Raw genomic sequence first — 18,973 nt, 5'->3', positions numbered from 1 at the left:
ACACTAGAAGTCCTCCCACTGTTGATCCCCCCCAAGCACCAAGAAGACAGAGCATCACTTGCCCCAGAGCCCCTACCTATACCTTATGGCTAATAGCCACTGATGGACCTCTGACGGACACCCTGCAACTGACTTCAACTGATGTAAGGACAAAAGGCATGTTCCAGAGGGAAGACTTCTTGGTATGACGAGGATCTGTGGAGGAGAATGCCCCTTTCTTCCTTTTCTTCTTCTTCTTCTTCTTTTTGGTATTTGTGTGTGTGTGCGCGTTTGCACCCGGAAGTCACGGCGACTTCTGGTAAGTGACCCCTAACGGGGGCCTGGAGGATATTCAGAGAGAATATCAGAAGAAGAAAAAGGAGGAGGAGGAGGAGGTTGGATTTATACCCCACCCTTCACTCGGAGTCTCAGAGCGGCTTGCAAACTCCTTTCCCTTCCCCTCCCCAAAACAAACACAGAACTATGGCTTGCCCAAGGTCACCCAGCAGCTGCAAGTGGAGGAGTGGGAAATTAAACCCGGTTCTCCCAGGTTAGAGTCTACACACTTAACCACTACACCAAACTATGTATCAAAGGTCATGCTTTGTTTCGGCTGCATTTGAGATTTCTGCTTGTTTTCGGATTTCTTATTATAATCAACATTCTATTGAATTCATGGACAACAAAAAATAACCACAGAAAGGTTAGTATTTAACATCCAATAATAATAAACTCATAGGTTCCGTATATTTTATCAGTATCAAGATGGTGGGGAAAATACAATAATAACCCTCGATTCAAGTTTCCTATGAACTATAATAAGCTAGGAAAGTACAGTGTGATCACTAAGAGACAAAATGATTTTTCAATAAATGGTAAAGGTGTATATACGTTTCAGCCATCAGAGCAACCAATGATTTAAAAACGGATTGAAGAATTTAGAGATGTGATGTTGTCTGGGATTAAATTCTGTGTTGACATATAATCTAGAACAGCATACCATTTCTTGGTGAAATCTGAGTGCCTAGGGCCAGTTTGGTGTAGTGGTTAAGTGTGCAGACTCTAATCTGGGAGAACCGGGTTTGATTCCCCACTCCTCCACTCACACCTGCTGATGTGACCTTGGGTCAGTCACAAGCTCTGGCACAGCTGTCCTTGAAAAAGAGCCGTTTCTGTCAGAGTTCTCTCAGCCCCACCCACCTCACAGGGGGTCTGTTGTGGGGAGGGGAAGGGAAAGGAGTCTGTAAGCCGCTCTGAGACTCCAAGTGAAGGGCGGGGTATAAATCCAATCTCTTCTTCTTCTTCTAGGGAAGAATTCATATTGTAATAATCGATTGGTAATCTTTCTCATCATTTAAATATTCCAAATTTTTATCAAACGACAGTGCTAACGTTGGTAGTGAGCAGCGTTCCCTCTAAGCTGAGTTAATGTGAGCTAGCTCACAGTTTTTTAGCCTCCGGCTCACACATTTTTGTCTTAGCTCAGGAAGGATGGCTCCAGAGCAAACAAATTTATGCAGTACCCAAATCACTCGCTCACAACTTTAATGCCAGGAGCTCACCAAGTAGAATTTTTGCTCACAAGACTCCACAGCTTAGAGGGAACATTGGTAGTGTGTTCTTTCCAGATTTCTGTAAACCAAACCCTAGTGTTCTAATCACAGAATCATAGACTCTCAGATTTGGAAGGGGCCACACAGGCCATCTAGTCCACCCCCTGCTCAGTGCAGGACCAGCCTAGAGCATCCCTGACAAGTGTCTGTCTAGCCGCTGCTTGAAGACTGCCAATGAGGGGGAGCTCACCACCTCCCCAGGCAGCCCATTCCACTGTGGCACAACTCTTACTGTAAAAAAGTTTTCCCTAAGATCCAGCTGCTACCTTCCCGCCCTTAATGTAAACCCATTCTTGCGAGTCCTCTCCTCTGCTGCCAACAGGAACAGCTCCCTGCCCTCCTCCTCTAAGTGACAAGTCTTCAAATACTTAAAGAGAATCGAATCATAGAAGCATCACTGGATGCTTCATCCTGTTGACTGCGCTTGACTTATACTATGTAATCCGCCTTGAGTCTCAGAGAGACAGGCGGCTATAAATGCCACCACAAGAAGAAGAACAAGAAGAACAGCAATAACCATTGTGCCAGTCATCGTTGGAGCCCTCGGAGCGGGGCCTGGGAGTCTCAAGGAACCCCTGGACGTTCTGGGCATTGAGCAGATAACACCAGCTCAGCTCCAGAAGACCCTGCTGCTCGGAACAGCAAGAACCCTGCGAAGATGCCTCCGCAATTCCCAAGAGGTTGGCTAGATCTCAAATTGCAGAACACCATCTACCAGTCAAATATCTGACTGTGACCATTCTTCTTCTTCTTCATCCAAGGTGAGCCAAGAGGCAGCAATTGCCATGGGCACAGGCCCTCCCAGTGGGTGAACTCAGACCCCTTTGTCATTGCACCCCCAGCACAGATGGGAGCCCTGCACCCCCTATGTGGAAAGAAGGCGCTGTCCCCAACCCCCAGAGTGGTCACAGGCTGTCTTGGCCTGGCCACGGCCTCCATGTCATCAAAGCTGGTGAAGAGGAGGAGGAGGAGGAGATCAGGGCCCTGCAGGACCTTCTACAGTTCCGCAGGGCCTGCGAGACGGAGCTCTTCCGCCAGGCTTTCAAATAGCAGCCGCCACCACTATTAACAACTATAACATACTGTAGAGCCTGGTTCCTGATTGGTTATCGACAGCCTAGGTGCGCAGATTATACTGAAGAAGATCAGTCAACTGGATATCTAAACAACTATGGAACATATTCATACGGGAACTGCCATCGTTATGATATCAAAGAACACAGCTAACACTTTTATAGTAAATATGGTATTGTTTTAATTGGCATGTTTTTAAGTGTTTTATGAAACCTTAAGTGTTATGGATTTTTTCTTTGGTAACCCCCCCTGGACCTGCTTTTGGGGGGGGGGGGGTAGGGCGGGATATAAGTGGGGAAATAAATAAATAAATAAATAAATAAATAAATAAGTAAGTAAGTAAGTAAGTAAGTAAGTAAGTAAGTAAGTGTTCAGGCACCAGACAGGCCAGCCTTCCCCATCTTCGGGAACAGGGGAACAGGCGCCTTCCCGGTCCCCTAAGTAAGATGGCTTACTGCTAACACAATGGCCCCAGAGTACCTACATGCAGTAGGTTTGGGGCAGACCACAGCGGGCCCCAAATCTGGAGAGGAACCGATTCTCTAGGTCGATGGTGGTCTCCCCGATCTTCTGATCCTTGGACAGGAGGTCGTAGTCATAGAGGGAGACCTTCAGATCCTTCTCCAGGGGCAAAGTGCAGGTCAGCTCAAACATCCTACGGAGAGAGAGGAAGGCTTCAGTTGCGCTGGAAAGCATCAGATGTAGACCTGGAGGATGGCAAGGTGCTGGACTGGCTTAGCCAGCGTGGTGTCTCATGGTCTGAGTGCTGGATTAGACTCAAACGTGACCACACAGATCAGAATCAGACCCTCGGTCCACCAGGATCGGTATTGTCTACTCAGACTGGCAGCAGCTCTCCAGGGTCTCAGGCAAAGAAAGGTCTTTCACATCAGCGGATCCTTTTTTTTTTTTAAATGGAGGTGCTGGGGACTGAACCAGGGACCTCCTGCATGGGAAGAAGAGGGTCTTCCACTGTACCACAGCACCTCCCCCAAAACTATTGTCTACTCAGGCTGGCGGTGGCTCTCCGGGGTCTCAGGCTGAGGTCTTCCCCATCATCTACTGCTTGGTCCTTTTAACTGGAGAGGCCACCGGGGATTGAACCTGGGACCTTCTGCATGCCAAGCAAAGGCTCTACCACTGAGCCACAGCCCCTCTTTACAGCTCTCCAGGGTCTCAGGTGGAAGTCTTTCCCATCACCTCCTGCCTGGTCCTTTCTAACTGGAGATGCCGGGGATTGAACCTGGGACCTTCTGCATGCCAAGCAGAGGCTCTTCCACTGAGCCACAGCCCCTCTTCGCAGCTCTCCAGGGTCTCAGGCGGAGGTCTTCCCCACCACCTCCTGCCTGGTCCTTTTAACTGGAGATGCCGGGGATTGAGCCTGGGACCTCCTGCATGCCACGCAGAGGCTCTTCCACTGAGCCACAGCCCCTCTTTGCAGCTCTCCCAGGCCTCAGGCGGAGTTCTTCCCCACCACCTCCTGCCTGGTCCTTTTAACTGGAGATGCTCCTGGGGATTGAACCTGGGACCTTCTGCATGCCAAGCAGAGGCTCTTCCACTGAGCCACAGCCCCTCTTTATAGCTCTCCAGGGTCTCAGGCACGGGTCTTTCCCATCACCTCCTGCCTGGCCCTTTCTAACTGGAGATGCCGGGGATTGAACCTGGGACCTTCTGCATGCCAAGCAGAGGCTCTTCCACTGAGCCACAGCCCCTCTTTATAGCTCTCCAGGGTCTCAGGCACGGGTCTTTCCCATCACCTCCTGCCTGGCCCTTTCTAACTGGAGATGCCGGGGATTGAACCTGGGACCTTCTGCATGCCAAGCAGAGGCTCTTCCACTGAGCCACAGCCCCTCTTTATAGCTCTCCAGGGTCTCAGGCACGGGTCTTTCCCATCACCTCCTGCCTGGCCCTTTCTAACTGGAGATGCCGGGGATTGAACCTGGGACCTTCTGCATGCCAAGCAGAGGCTCTTCCACTGAGCCACAGCCCCTCTTTATAGCTCTCCAGGGTCTCAGGCACGGGTCTTTCCCATCACCTCCTGCCTGGTCCTTTTAACTGGAGATGCCGGGGAGTGAACCTGGGATCTTCTGTGTGCCAAGCAGAGGCTCTGCCACTGAGCCATGGACCCTCCCTTCTCAGGAAGACTTGGGTTCAAATCCCCACGCATGCCACAGAAGCTCACTGGGTGACCTTGAGCCAATCTCTCTTTCTGCCTAACCTAACCCAAGGGGTTATTGTGGGGATAAAATGGGCAAGGGCAAAACCAAGCACAGGAGTCTGGGGTCCTTTGGTGAAAAGGCAGGACAAAAAATGTGACTGACAGCTGTCAACATTCGGCTTCCTCAAGCTCCATCAAGAGAGCAAAGAGGAACGACTGAAATACAGGATAGTTTGCCTTAAAGTTTCTCATTTTCTTTGAATTTGTGAAGGCGGGATTGAAAACGACGTTCTTTAGAGGAAAGTTGGCATTTATTCATCGGCTATTGGGATCGGAGATTTCGCTCTAATCTGTGTGATTCCCTGGTATTTTGTTTCTTCATCACCCACACGAAAATGATCACGGGGTTGTGGTAATCACATAATCAGGCTACTTTCTTGGCCTGCGTGCTTCCCAATATTTTTACAAGAATTTGCAGAGTTTCATAAAAGTTCAAAACATTTTCTGAACAGCTGGCCGCGCTGGAACGGAGCTGATGAACTGCTGGAGCAGACCACGGAACGGCCAGGGTTGGCGGCTTCTGCCAGGGAGAGTTCTCCAGAAGATGGCCAAAGCCCTTCCCATGTGAAAGGGGCTGCCCTGGGTTCCCAGGGGTGCGTAAAGTCCATTTGCAAGGTGCTTATGCCCAAAGTTAAGGCAAGACATTCACAGCAGCTTAGCCTTTCTCTTTGGACAATCTCCACCCCCAACACACACACACTATGCTTGGAGGTCAAAGGCCCTCTTACTTCCCAAAGACAGGCTCCAGAGTGCAAGGGATGTAATGGTCCTGGTCATTGATGGATTTCTTCCCAGCGGAAATCTTCACGTAAGGGTCACACTGCAGAGGAGAAGAAAAGAGGGGCAGGGAAAGCGAGTTCTCTACAACAGTCCCAGTCATGAGCACTGTGGAACGGTGAAAACGGCAGCATCAGAGCAGGCTGAGCTCGGGAGCAATGCTCCCTCTAAGCTGCGGAGTCTTGTGAGCAAAAATTCTACTTGGTGAACGACTGGCATTAAAGTTGCGAGCGAGCGATTTGGCTCCTGCATGAATTAGTTTGCTCCGGAGCCCTCCTTCCTGAGCTAAGACAGAATTGGTGAGCTGGAGGCTAAAAGACTGTGAGCTAGCTCACACTAACTCAGCTTAGAGGGAACACAGCTTGGGAGCCAGAGGGCTTTGAGCAGGGGCACAGACCGGGCCAGGCCAGAAAAGCCCCACACCCAGCACTCTGTCAGAGACAACCTCTGTGAAACTAGCAGCCGAGTCCCGTGACCTATGTTCCCTCTAAGCTGTAGGGTCTTGTGAGCAAAAATTCTACTTTGTGAGCTACTGGCATTAAAGTTGTGAGCAAGCAATATGGCTACTGCATAAATTAGCTTGCTCTGGAGCCATCCTTCCTGAGCTAAGACAAAAAATGTGTGAGCCAGAGGCTGAAAATTTGTGAGCTAGCTCACACTAACTCAGCTTAGAGGGAACACTGCCCGTGACCATCCCCAGTTTTCACTCAGCAATGTTGTCCCTTTCCCTCACTCCCAGGGAGGGGGGAGTGACCAAAACCAAACTGAATAGTAACTGCTGCCAACAGCAAATTTGAGAGTATCTGCTGCTAGACAGATCTATTAGCACTCTGTATGTGAATTACTGTTAAGTGGCTTAGCCTAGTTGCGGCATCTCCTGTTTCACTCATCCTAGCTACTGCAGGGACAATCTGTTGCACCACTGTGATTTCAAGCTAAAGCTCTCAAGGGATGGCCTTCCCATTATTATTGCACTTCAGATAGCAAGTCTGAACAGGTGTGGTGTGTTTACAGAGATCAGGCTTTGAACATTCAAAGTATTCCAAAAGTATTTATAATCTTCTCTTGGGAGTCCATCCCCTCCCCGGATTGTTTGGATCTTCGACCCATCAAAGATGTTCCAGCTTACCAGATAAATTAGCCAAATGCTATACAAACACCTCCCAAAACTGTTGGAAATGTAAACATAGTATAGGTACTTACTATCATATGTGGTGGAGGTGTAATATAACACAAAATTATTGGTGTAGAGTACATAAATTAATAAAAGAAATCATGGATACAGATTTACCATATATACCAGAAATGTTCTTGTTAAATGTTACCAGATGAATGTAAAAAAACCCAGATCAATATGTTATAACGTATATGTTAACTTCGGCTCGTATTGTGTTCGCCAAATATTTGAAATGAGAGAAAATACCTTCAAAGGAAGAACTAATTCATAGGTTGTTGGATATAGCGAGATGGATAAATTGTCATTAATTTTACAAGGAAAAGACAAAGCTTTGTTTAGAGATAGATGGTATAGATTTTATACCCGGTTAGAAAACTAGCATTGTAATAGACTCACAGTATTGTAATCAAGTTAATGTAACTGATATATGTATCAGTGATGATGTGAAAATTTTAAATAAAACTCTTTTAAAAAAAAGATGCTCCAGCTTTGGTCTTCCTGCACTGAGTGGGAATTTTCTTAGTCTGGTTGGCCTGGAAGTCCATTTTTACCACCATGGTTCTATCCCCCACAGAGGTAAACAGTGCACAGGATTTGCCCCCAAGGGGTGGCTGCTTAAACGCCAGAGCATGAAGAATTCCAGGACAAACATCAAATATGGGTTTTTTGCTGCTGATCGAGGTAACAGAAAAAGATTTCAAGGATGAGAACAGCAAGGCCTCCCTCACTCGGTGTCTTCCAAGCCCAGTTGAGATGAATATCTCTGGGGACTAGACAGCATGAACCTGCCCTTATGAAACCATCGGCACACTCTAAGCGGGGTCTTACCTTCCCATTTAGGTCTTTCGGCTGGAGATCAAAGGCCCGGATGATATAAACCCTGACGAGGCACTCCTGGGGCCCTCTGGCTGGGAGCTGATGGAACTGGCGAGGGGGGACAGGCACTGCGGGGTCATCCGGCAGAGGGTAGATCTTGAAGGAGCCCTGCAAACAAAGTGGGGGAGCAGATCTGTCATCGAGACTAGATCGAATGGGTGGAAATGACAAGGGAGTCGATACCGGCTAGCTATCAGGAGAGACTTCCCTGCCTCGGGAGGTGATGGATGCTCCTTTGCTGGACGTTTCTGAGCGGAGGCTGGATGACCATCTTTCCGGTATGTTGTAGGGCTCTCTTTTGGCTATGCTCCTGCAGAGCGCAGGGGGTTGGACTAGATGACTTGCAAGGCCCCTTCCAACTCTAACATTGTATGATTCTATGATTATATCAACGCTATGGGAGCCTCTCCTGTTTCCCAATAGCCACACATTCCTTTACTGTTAAAAAGGAGAGCATACATGTTAACCACACCGGTGCAGACACCATGTGGGAACCAGAACACCTGGAAAGGCCTTACTAGGTGGCCACCTCTCCAATGCAAGGGCAAACAGAAAATGTCTCAAGAGAAGCCAGGCATTTTTTCCCCTAGAACACTAAAGGAAACCTCCCCTAACTTTTTCTTTATTTAGTTATTTATTCATTTACATTATATATAGTCCACCTTTCTCACTCGGACTCAAGGCGGATTACAACACAGTGAATCAATACAATTAACAGGCTGGGACACGCAGTAGGAAACAGGGTTGTAGAACCAACTAGAAGTCTAAAGCAGAACTGAGGCAAAGCGTAAGTAAAGGTAAAGGTTTCCCTTGCTTGAAAGCCAGTCAAATCCGACTCTAGGGGGTGGTGCTCATCTCCATTTCCAAGCCGAAGAGCCAGCGCTGTCCGAAGACGTTTCCATGGTCATGTGGCCGGCATGACTAGACGCAGAGGCGCACAGAACGCCATTACCTTCCCACTGAAGCGGTACCTATTTATCTACTTGCAATTTCTTGCTTTCGAACTGCTAGGCTGGCAGGAGCTGGGGCCAGAGATGGGAGCTCACTCCGTCATTCGGCACTTAGGTCTCGAACTGCTGAACTACCGACCTTCCGGTCTGCAGTTTAGTGTCTTAACCACTTGAGCCATCGCATAAGTGGCCCGATCCAACTTTGGCTTTTCTGATGTTCTTATGACTATATCTTGCCTATTCTAAAACAGCTCCATGGGCTGCTGGTTTGTTTCCATGTCCAATTCAATGGGCTGGTTATGACCTTAGCCCTCCAGGGCCTGGGACCCAGGTCTAAAGGACCACCTCCCCCCATCTATCCCTAAGCATCAACTGCAGGCTGATAGCTATGGGACATTCCCTAGGGAGGCTACAGCATTCGGGGAGGGAAGAGCCATTGTTGGGGGGTTTGTTGTACCTTCTGTGTTTTTTCAATTTTGGATTCTCAAGCTGCCTTGAGCCAAAAAGGAAAGTTAGGGTATAAATATTTTAATGAATAGAATAAAATAAATAAATACTCAGGAACTCAGCCTCTGAGAGTTCTGGTCTGAGGCCACCAGGAGCTCTGCACTTATTTCTTGGGGGGGGGGGGCACCATATTGGCAATGAAATTACCCAGAAAGAAAGGAAAATGGGACGCTATCATGGTCATTCACAGTCTGCTGCTTTTCAGCACTGGCCCAGAATCTGCAGTTTTGACTCTTATGGCAAAGAAAGGGAAATAAAACACAGTCGTGACCAAAACTCAGGGCAAATTCCAGAGAGTATCTCTGGCCAGCCAAAATAACGGAATGCCGCAAGGCTCTCTGTTATTGAAATCCAAGGACCTCTCTCTCATTTGCCCACACATACAGACAGAGTCACTCACTCTGCTTAAACAGCAAATATCAACATTTAAAATTCCAAATCTTAACCTTCCATTTCAAAGTCTGGACTACGAGCTGGGGATTTTTGCACACAAGGGATCCTCAGTTGACAACCAAACGGACAGAGACCGTCAGGTGACTTCTCCTCACTATGACAGTATCTGTAGGTTTCCCCGTGGAGCAAACCGCCGTTCCTTGGGGAAAGGGGCTATTATGCAAACAGCCTGGGGGAAGAGAGTTCAGCCCCCTAGCCCCAATCTAAATCTCTCCCCATGGTTGGAAGAAGAAGAAGAAGAAGAAGAAGCAGCAGCAGCAGCAGCAGCAGCAGCAGCAGCAGCAGCAGCAGCGAGCGATTTGGCTACTGCATACATTAGTTTGCTCCGGAGCCACATCCTTCCTGAGCTGAGACGAAGAAGAAGAAGAAGAAGAAGAAGAAGAAGAAGAAGAAGAAGAAGAAGACGACGACGAAGAAAACGAAGAAGAGGAGGAGGAGGAGGAGATTGGATTTATACCCCGCCCTTCACTTGGAGTCTCAGAGTGGCTTACAAACTCCTTCCCCTTCCCCTCCCCACAACAGACACCCTGTGAGGTAGGCGGGGCTGAGGGAGCTCTGAGAAAAACTGCTCTTTTACAAGGACAGCTCTTATCAGAACTACGGCTGGCCCAAGGTCATACAGGAAGCGCAAGTGGAGGAGTGGGGAATCAAACCCGGTTCTCCCAGATTAGCGTCCGCGCACTTAACCACGACACCATTTACAGACCCAGGGAGTCCTAATTATTGATCTCCCCACACACTGCTGTTTTGGTCCTCCCATGTGTCCACAGAAGGACCAGTTCAAGGTCCCAGCAAGGAACACCTGCTGGGCCCGCACCACTGCCTGCCACAGGGTACCAAATTCCTGGGAAGTTGCCACAGGAGACGACGGTGTACCCAGCCATGGGTAGCGCAGGCCCAGAAGGGGAATCCAGCCAGCTCCTGTTCTGCTTGTTGGGAAAGGCATTGTCTGAGGTGCAAATGTGGCAGGGTAGGAGCTTTCATGAGTCCCCGCTCACTTCTTCATACCCGGCCACATATTTTGTGAGTCTTCCAGGTGCTCCTGGACTCTTGCTCTTTTCTCCTGCTACAGACAGACAAACACGGCCACCCATCTCGGTGTGCAAAGAAGAAGAGAAGGAGACCCTGCAGGGGGCAGCGAGAAGACAATTAGAGAGGACAGGGAGGTCTGCATCTTCTCTCTCCCAGGGGTCATTTCGTAGAAAAAGAGGTGCAGGAGCTCATTAGCATAACTCATTAGCATAACTCATTTGCATATGTCACACCCCCTGACATCACCAGAAGTATATCAGAAGGCAACACCCACCGCTCACGCTCCACTGGACTGTTTTGGATTCCTAGCTATTGGGGGGGGGGGCGTGCAGATCTGTCCTCGCAGAGGAGGGAGAGCTTGTGCCTGAATAAAACTTGGTCTTAAAGGTGCCACTGGACTGTTTTGGACCGGGGGGCTGGCAGGGGGGGGGCTCTGCAACTTACCTGGCTGCTTCTTGCTCTGACTGAGGGCTGCTGGGAGCAGGGGGTGGGGCTTGTTGCATGTGCCCGCCCCCTGGCCTCTTTACTGCCGGAGCTCCACTTCTGTGCGCTCCTGCAGGAAGTGACCCCTGCTCTCTCCTGTTAAGTGTCATTCCTTGTCTGTCTCTGGATCACTACTCTAAGGGCAGTGTCCCCCTTCTTCTCGGGAGTGCCACGCTCAGTCTTAGCCTCTCCCTCAGCTAGAGACATAGTCAGGAACCCGCCTCTGTCTCTCCTCTTTCCTACCAAGTATGTTAATTCCTAAATAAACCTTTCATAGAATCATAGAATGTTAAGAGTGGGAAGGGACCTTGCAGGCCATCTAGTCCAACCCCCTGCACGCTGCAGGAGCACAGCCGGAAGACAGCCCCACAACATACCCAAAAGATGGCCGTCCAGCCTCCGCTTGAAAACGTCCAGCGAAGGAGCACCCACCACCTCCCGAGGCAGACCGCTCCACTGCTCAACCACTCTTACAGTTAGGAAGTTTCTCCTGATATTTAGCCGGTATCGACTCCCTTGTAATTCTCACCCATTAGACCTAGTCTTGCCATCCGGAGCAAGAGAGAATAGATCCACTCCATCTTCTACATGACAGCTCTTCAAATAGTTGAAGACTGCAATCATGTCCCCTCTAAGCCTTCTCTTTCCCAGGCTAAACAGACCCAGCTCTTTCAGCCTTTCCTCGTAAGACTTGGATTCCAACCCTCTCACCATCCTGGTTGCCCTCTTCTGGATACGCTCGAGCTTGTCAATATCCTTCCTAAAATGTGGTGCCCAAAACTGGACACAGGACTCCAGGTGAGGCCTGACCATAGCAGAACAGAGCGGGACTACCACCCCCTGTGATCTGGACACAAGGCTTCTGTTAATGCATCCTAAGATTCCATTAGCTTTCTTCACAGCCACATCGCACTGCAGATCAGGTTGGGCATCGTAGCTGTGCAAATTACTCTGCCAACACTGCTGAGAGCTGGGAATGATCGGGAGCCCCCGTGGACTATCGGCACCTTCCTCATTATGGGATGCCAAGCAGTCTCTTGGGCAACTTGTCTGCAGAACCGGCTTGGACCCACAGCCCATCTTCCATTTGCTTAAACCCTTCGGGGTGACCGCCTGTCTCCAGAGGTCTCCCACCTTCCAAGTCCATTCTGAGCCTCACGGGTTCCGTCTCCAAACCAGCCCTGCCCACAGTCTGCATCAGTCCTCAACCAGCACGCCTGCGCCCAGGGAAGGCAAAGAGGCCAGCAGACCTTGAATTGCCCCACCACCGTCGGGTCTTCGTTGGCATCCTGTGTCTTTCCACGGTACAGCTTAAAGGTGCGGCAGAAATCTGAGAGGCCCCCATAGTCTTCGACGTTCTCCAGCTCGGTTTCGAAGACCTAAGGGAGGGAGGGAGACCGCAAAAGGTGACGGCTTGCCCCACCCGGCCCCCTGAAGAGTCCCCATCTCCTTCCTTTAGCAAGAAGGTCTCAGTTCTCAGCAGCTAGCTGAATCAAGGGCCTTCAAACTGAGTCCTCCTTCACCTACAGCCAGTGCAAGCCCTGCCATCTCAGACGCATTCGTGACACAAAGCCACAGGGTCACATGAAGCCGCTAAATCAGACCATCAGTCCGTCAAGGTCAATATTGTCTACTCGGACTGGCAGGGTCTCTCCAGAGACTCAGACTGGGGCTTCCCACTTGGTCCTTTTCAAATGGAGATGCCGGGTATTGAACCTGGGACCTCTTGCATGCAACACAGAGGCTCTCGCACTGAGCCTCTGCCCAAATGAATAAATCTAGGTGGGTCACTCGTGAAGCTGCCATCTCCTGAATCAGACCATTGGTTCATCAAGGTCAGTGTTGTCTACTCAGACTGGCAGCAGCTCTCCCGGGTCCTAGGCAGAGGTCTTTCCCATCTCCTACTACCTGGTCCTTATTAACTGGAGATGCCGGGGATTGAACCTGGGACCTCCTGCATGCCAAGCAGAGGCTCTGCCACTGAGCTACAGCTCCTCTTTACAGCTATCCAGGGTCTCAGACAAGGTCTTTCCCATCACCTCCTGCCTGGTCCTTTTCACTGGAGATGCTGGGGATGGAACCTGGGACCTCCTGCATGCCAAGCAGAGGCTCTGCCACTGAGCTACAGCTCCTCTTTACAGCTATCCAGGGTCTCAGACAAGGTCTTTCCCATCACCTCCTGCCTGGTCCTTTTCACTGGAGATGCTGGGGATGGAACCTGGGACCTCCTGCATGCCAAGCAGAGGCTCTGCCACTGAGCTACAGCTCCTCTTTACAGCTATCCAGGGTCTCAGACAAGGTCTTTCCCATCACCTCCTGCCTGGTCCTTTTCACTGGAGATGCTGGGGATGGAACCTGGGACCTCCTGCATGCCAAGCAGAGGCTCTGCCACTGAGCTACAGCTCCTCTTTACAGCTATCCAGGGTCTCAGACAAGGTCTTTCCCATCACCTCAAGCCTGGTCCTTTTAACTGGACAGGCCGGGGATTGAACCTGGGACCTTCTGCATGCCAAGCAGATGCTCTGTCACAGCCACAGCCCCTCTTTACAGCTCTCCAGGGTCTCAGGCGGAGGTCTTTCACATCACCTCCTGCCTGGTCCTTTTAACTGGACAGGCCAGGGATTGAACCTGGGACCTTCTGCATGCCAAGCAGAGGCTCTGCCACTGAGCCACAGCCCCTCTTTACAGCTCTCCAGGGTCTCAGGCAGAGGTCGTTTGCATCTCCTACTGCCTGGTCCTATTTAACTGGAGATGCCGGGGATTGAACCTGGGGCCTTCTGTATGCCAAGCAGAGGCTCTTCCTCTGAGCCACAGCCCCAACCCCAAGCAATGGCTGTAAGCATTCAGATCCCAAAGGAAGTCCCCCCTCCACGCATTACCTTCACAGTGTCAAAGCCCTTCTCCAGGTAGGAGCCACATTTCTCCCTCTCGCCTGTGGAAGCATAGAACTTGCTCCACCAGTCAATCAGCTCTTCTTCCTGGAGGGAGAGGAAGACATCGTCAACTATTTAAAAAAAAACACACAAAAACCCGGGGGGGGGGGGGGATCAGCTCTACTTGTGCAGTTCCCATTCCATCCAAAGGGGCTGAACGTCCCTGTGGCTTGTGCCCAGGAATGGGACATGCAAGTAATTAGAAACAACAAGATCCTGCTCCTATCAGAAAAGCCAGAAGGCAAGGATTACAGTGGCTTTTGAAAGTGTGGGGTGTTTTTATAAATATTATGTTTTAGAAGAGCAACGACTCCCAACGTCGACAGAAGCCAAGATGAAGAGGCAATTTGTAGCTCATGAAACATTCCTGAAAAATAAATATCTCATTTTAGAATTCCGCAAGATTCCATCACCCTGACCTCACCGAGAACTCATAATCAGCATTTATGGGAGCTGGTCCCAAGCCAGCCGGGCGAGCTCCTCGTCGTTGTCTCAAAAGGGCATTGGCTTTTTTGGTGGTTTTTTAAAAAAATTGAAATATTCCATAAATGTCACTTTTTTATATAGAGACTAAACCTCACCTTTCAGCACTCGCATCGTTCTTTTCGTTTTTGAAAAAGCAACATCCTAACCAAAGAAACGGCCTTACGACATTCCCCAGGTCCGAATTCCCAAGAAGGCGCTGGCAGTCATATAACGACTTACCTCTGTTATCTTCTGCGGCCCCGGGACAAAGGAGAGGGTTAGACAGATGTGACCGAGAAAAACATGTGCTTGAGTAGTGAAACAGCAGGGAAACTCACTGGAATGTTGATGGGACGGGACATTAATTGGCCAGCATCAAAACGCAAGAGCCACGCTAATCAACAGGCCCACAGGAAAGGGGACCACGGGAGGCTTCCACTGCAATGGCCCCTCGGCACCACATGGCAACATTTATGCACCTAATTAGCGCTTCCTTTGCAACCACGGTGTGCCGGGAGCCGGACAGAATGTAGAAGCCACATGGGTCCTGTGCTTGAAGCTCACAGGAGTGGTTGTAAACCTCTGACAGAGATAAGGCGATCTGTTTCTCACAACTAAAACTGGAGGAACACCCAGAAGCATTTTTTAAAAAGAATTATCACTCTCAGAGGAGTCACTGTGTGTTTCTGTACGACCTCCTGTTCCGAAGAAGAGAAGAGATTGGATTTATACCCCACCCTTCACCCGGAGTCTCAGAGCGGCTTACAAATTCCTTTCCCTTCCCCTCCCCACAACAGACACCCTGTGAGGGAGGTGGGGTTGAGAGAGCTCTGACAGGAACTGTCCTTGAGAGAACAGCTCTGACAGAACTATGGCTTGCCCAAGGTCATCCAGCAGCTACGAGTGGAGGAGTGAGGAATCAAACCCGGTTCTCCCAGATTAGAGTCTGCGCACTTAACCACTACACCAAACTGCCTGTGCAAAGACGGAGTGGGGATTCTCCTGTAGAGATGGATAATTCTTGAGTAAGTCATTCAGTAGAGATTGTGCTACAGTTCTCTTAACATAAGAACATAAGAGATGCCAATGTTGGATCAGGCCAAAGGCCCATCCAGTCCAACACTCTGTCACACAGTGGCCAAAAATACCAGGGGCCATCAGGGGGCCAGGACACTAGAAGCCCTCCCCCTGCTACCCCCCCAAGCACCAAGAATACGGAGCATCCCTTGCCCCAGAGCCCCTATCTATACCTTGTGGCTAATAGCCACTGATAGACCTCTGCTCCATATGCTTATCTAATTCCCTCTTGAAGCCGTCCATGCTTGTAGCCGCCACCACTTCCTGTGGCAGTGAATTCCAAGTGTGAATCACTCTTTGGTTGAAGAAGGACTTCCTTTTATCCGTTCTAACCTGACCGCTCAGCAATTTCATGGAGTGCCCACGAGTTCTTGTAATGTGAGAAAGGGAGAAGAGTACCTCTTTCTCTACCTGCTCTTTCCCATGCATAATCTTATAAACTTCAGTCATGTCACCCCTCAGTTGTCGTTTCTCCAAGCAGTTTCTTCCGTCAGCTGTTGACTGAAAGAGGGCGTGCCCAGAACAGGGACTCGTGCAGAGAGGTTTCCTCTGTGTCCGGGCTCTCTGACTGCACAGGAGAAGTGGATACGTTTATTTCCTATGGCTCATTAACAATCCTCTTCCAGCACATGAATATGCCAATGCAGATCTCGAACTCAAAACCAAAGGGCAGCCAGTGAAGGGACCTCCAAAGAGGAGTAAGATGGTCCCAATGGCTAGTACCAGATAATAAACAGGCTGCTGCGTTTTGCAATTTCCGGGTGCTTTTCAAGGGCAGCCCCATGTAGACCACCTTACAGTAATCTAGCCTCAAGGTTGCTGAAGCATGGATCAGCACGGCCGGCTCAGACAGCTGTGAATAGGCAGCCACCTTCCTAACCAGACATAGGCCCCTGTCACACGGGCAGGAAACTGCAGAGGAGAAGTGTGGCTGGTTGCCCCGGGGCAAACTAACATGCAGTAAAGCGATCAGACCTACTGTGGAGGTTCTGTGGAGGTACTGTGGAGGTTCCATGGCAAGGGAGAGGTGCCGATCACAACACACTCCTGCGCGCAATGAAGAAGCGCGCGGCACGGCGAACTGGTTTTCTTTTTTTGTGTACACTACGAATGCGCATGCTCCGTTGGGTGCGTGTGCGCATCCACGGAGACGTGGGGGGGAAAAACCCCTTTTCCGCAAGGGGACATGGGCGGGCGCCGGATACCACCGGAAACGCGATCAGACGCCTGCCCTTGCCCCGCAGTTTCTGGAAACTAGTACCTCCAAGGTACTAGTTTTTTGCTGCGCTTTTTCGGCAGGAAGCCTCAGTTGTGCCACAGAAGCGCTATGCTTCCCAGATGTGCTGGTGAGATCGCGACCGGAAACTCCGCTTGTCTTCCGTATCTCTTGCGTGGCTAATGTTGCGTGTGACCGCAGCCATAGTTGGGCAAAAAGCATTTCCCACTGTCATGGACACCCGTTCCCCCAACAGGAGGCCAGGATGGATCCAACAAGACTCCCCAGAGTCTTTCGGCAAAAACTGGACATCGTTGATGATAGGAAGAAGGATCCCATTTGAAGCAGTGGCCCTTCCAGACGGCATCACCACCATGTTCTCTGGACTGAAATCCAGTTTGTTCTTCCTCAGCCTCACAAGGCACCACATTCAGACATTGGGCCAGGACAGAGACGGCTGCAGCTGGTGGCTTATTCTTAGTAATATACAGCTGGGTGCATACTGTTGGCCACCGACTCCAGATCTTTGGACAATCTCATTCAGGGGCCCTAACGTAGTTATTAATCCACATGGGAGATCACAGAGTCTTATGGCACCTCCCTGCCCTCCCTATCAGCTCCCAAGGGGATGATTCAATATCTCTCCCTGCAGCCTTCTGGGAGTGGCCTGATAGAGAATACGAGAAGGATTTGCTCCGTCCAGACCGACCACGCCCTCGAGCACCTCAGCAGTATCACATAGCCCACCATATCAAAAGCTGACGATAAAGCTAAAAACAACAGAGATGCTTTTCCTTTGTCCATCTGAAGATGAAGATCGTCCACAAGGGCCACTAAAGTCTGACCCAAACCCAGGCCTTGGACTGCCAGCTCTGGCTTGGGAAATTCTGGGAGGTTTGAGTTTGGAGCAGGGGTCATTCCGTAGAAAAAGAGGTGCAGGAGCTCATTAGCATAACTCATTAGCATAACTTATTTGCATATGTCACACCCACGGACATCACGGGAAGTGTGTCAGACGGCAGCACCCACCACTCAGGCTCCACTGGATGGTTTTGGATTGCTAGCTATTGGGGGGGGGGACACAGATCTGCCCTCACAGAGGAGGGAGAGCTTGGACCTGAATAAAACGTGGTCTTAAAGGTGCCACTGGACTGTTTTGGACCCGGGGGGGGAGGGCTCTGCAACTTACCTGGCTGCTTCTTGCTTTGACTGAGGGCTGCTGGGAGCAGGGGGTGGGGCTTCTTGCATGTGCCCGCCCCCCTGGGCTCTTTACTGCCGGAGTTCCGCTCCTGTGCACTCCTGCAGGAAAGGACCCCTGGTTTGGAGCCTGGGGAGGGCAGGGTTTGGGGCGAGGAAGGACCTCAGAGGGTACGATGCTGTGGAGTCCACCTCCAGGGGAACTGATCTCTGTAGTGGTAACCCTGCCCACGATCGAACAAGATCAAGGTCAGGATCAGAAGCTAAGTCATGACAGCTCCCAGGCTCTTGTGCGATTCCCGTCCATGTCAGTGCAGCCTGCAGGGAAAATTCCCGGTGGATCAGGTCCCATGTCAAAGATCATGTTGAAATGAGGATTTTTGCACGGCTTCTGTTCCGTCCATTGCAGGACCGCAGTGGTGCCAGGAATGCTTGCTGCGCTCCACAGAACCGCCCCTCCGCTGCGCAGGTGCCCTCTCGGAGCCTGGTTAAAGGCCCCGCTGTTCATGGGAGGCGACCGCATGAATGCCTGCTTGGGATCCCTGCCCCTGCTGATGAATCCTGGGGCCGGGTGTCGACTGTCAAAGCTCCAGAGGGAGATATCCGATCCCGCCGTCTCTTCCAGCAAAGAGTAACCGGATCGGCCATAAAGTGTGTGCTCCGATTCTAGACTAGCAAACGCAGCAAATAACCAATTACTCCAAATAGTTTACAGATTTCATTTTGCATGTTTTCTGGCTCGGGTTTCCCATGCTAACTTGTCACTCGACGGGTTATTTATCCGGCAAAAGGCTTGGCTGGATGGGAGACAGAAAAGCTTTGGGAACAGACGGCTGCTTGGCTGGCGAAGGGCGTAGATTTCTACCTTCACTACCATGGGGATTTACATCTCCCCCCTTTAGTATCATGGCACTCCTGGGACACAGTAGAGTGGATCCGACCATCC

General features: G+C 50.4%; 1 protein-coding gene across 1 annotated transcript in view; it reads right to left on the bottom strand.

The window, feature by feature from the left end:
- The window catches only part of DYSF (dysferlin), a 287,816-nt gene that overhangs the window by 50,042 nt on the left and 218,801 nt on the right, over positions 1-18,973 (bottom strand). Inside the window, exons 42-46 of the mRNA XM_015406074.1 lie at positions 14,019-14,117; positions 12,390-12,518; positions 7,667-7,822; positions 5,613-5,704; positions 3,151-3,321 (exon numbers count right to left, since the gene is read on the bottom strand). Coding sequence (XP_015261560.1) covers positions 3,151-3,321; positions 5,613-5,704; positions 7,667-7,822; positions 12,390-12,518; positions 14,019-14,117 — 647 coding nt within the window. The remainder of the gene's footprint in view (positions 1-3,150; positions 3,322-5,612; positions 5,705-7,666; positions 7,823-12,389; positions 12,519-14,018; positions 14,118-18,973) is intronic.

Source organism: Gekko japonicus, unplaced genomic scaffold (genome assembly GCF_001447785.1).
Source record: "Gekko japonicus isolate JY-2015 unplaced genomic scaffold, Gekko_japonicus_V1.1 scaffold561, whole genome shotgun sequence".
Classification (NCBI taxonomy): domain Eukaryota; kingdom Metazoa; phylum Chordata; class Lepidosauria; order Squamata; family Gekkonidae; genus Gekko; species Gekko japonicus.
This window is presented reverse-complemented; position numbering and strand designations above follow the sequence as displayed.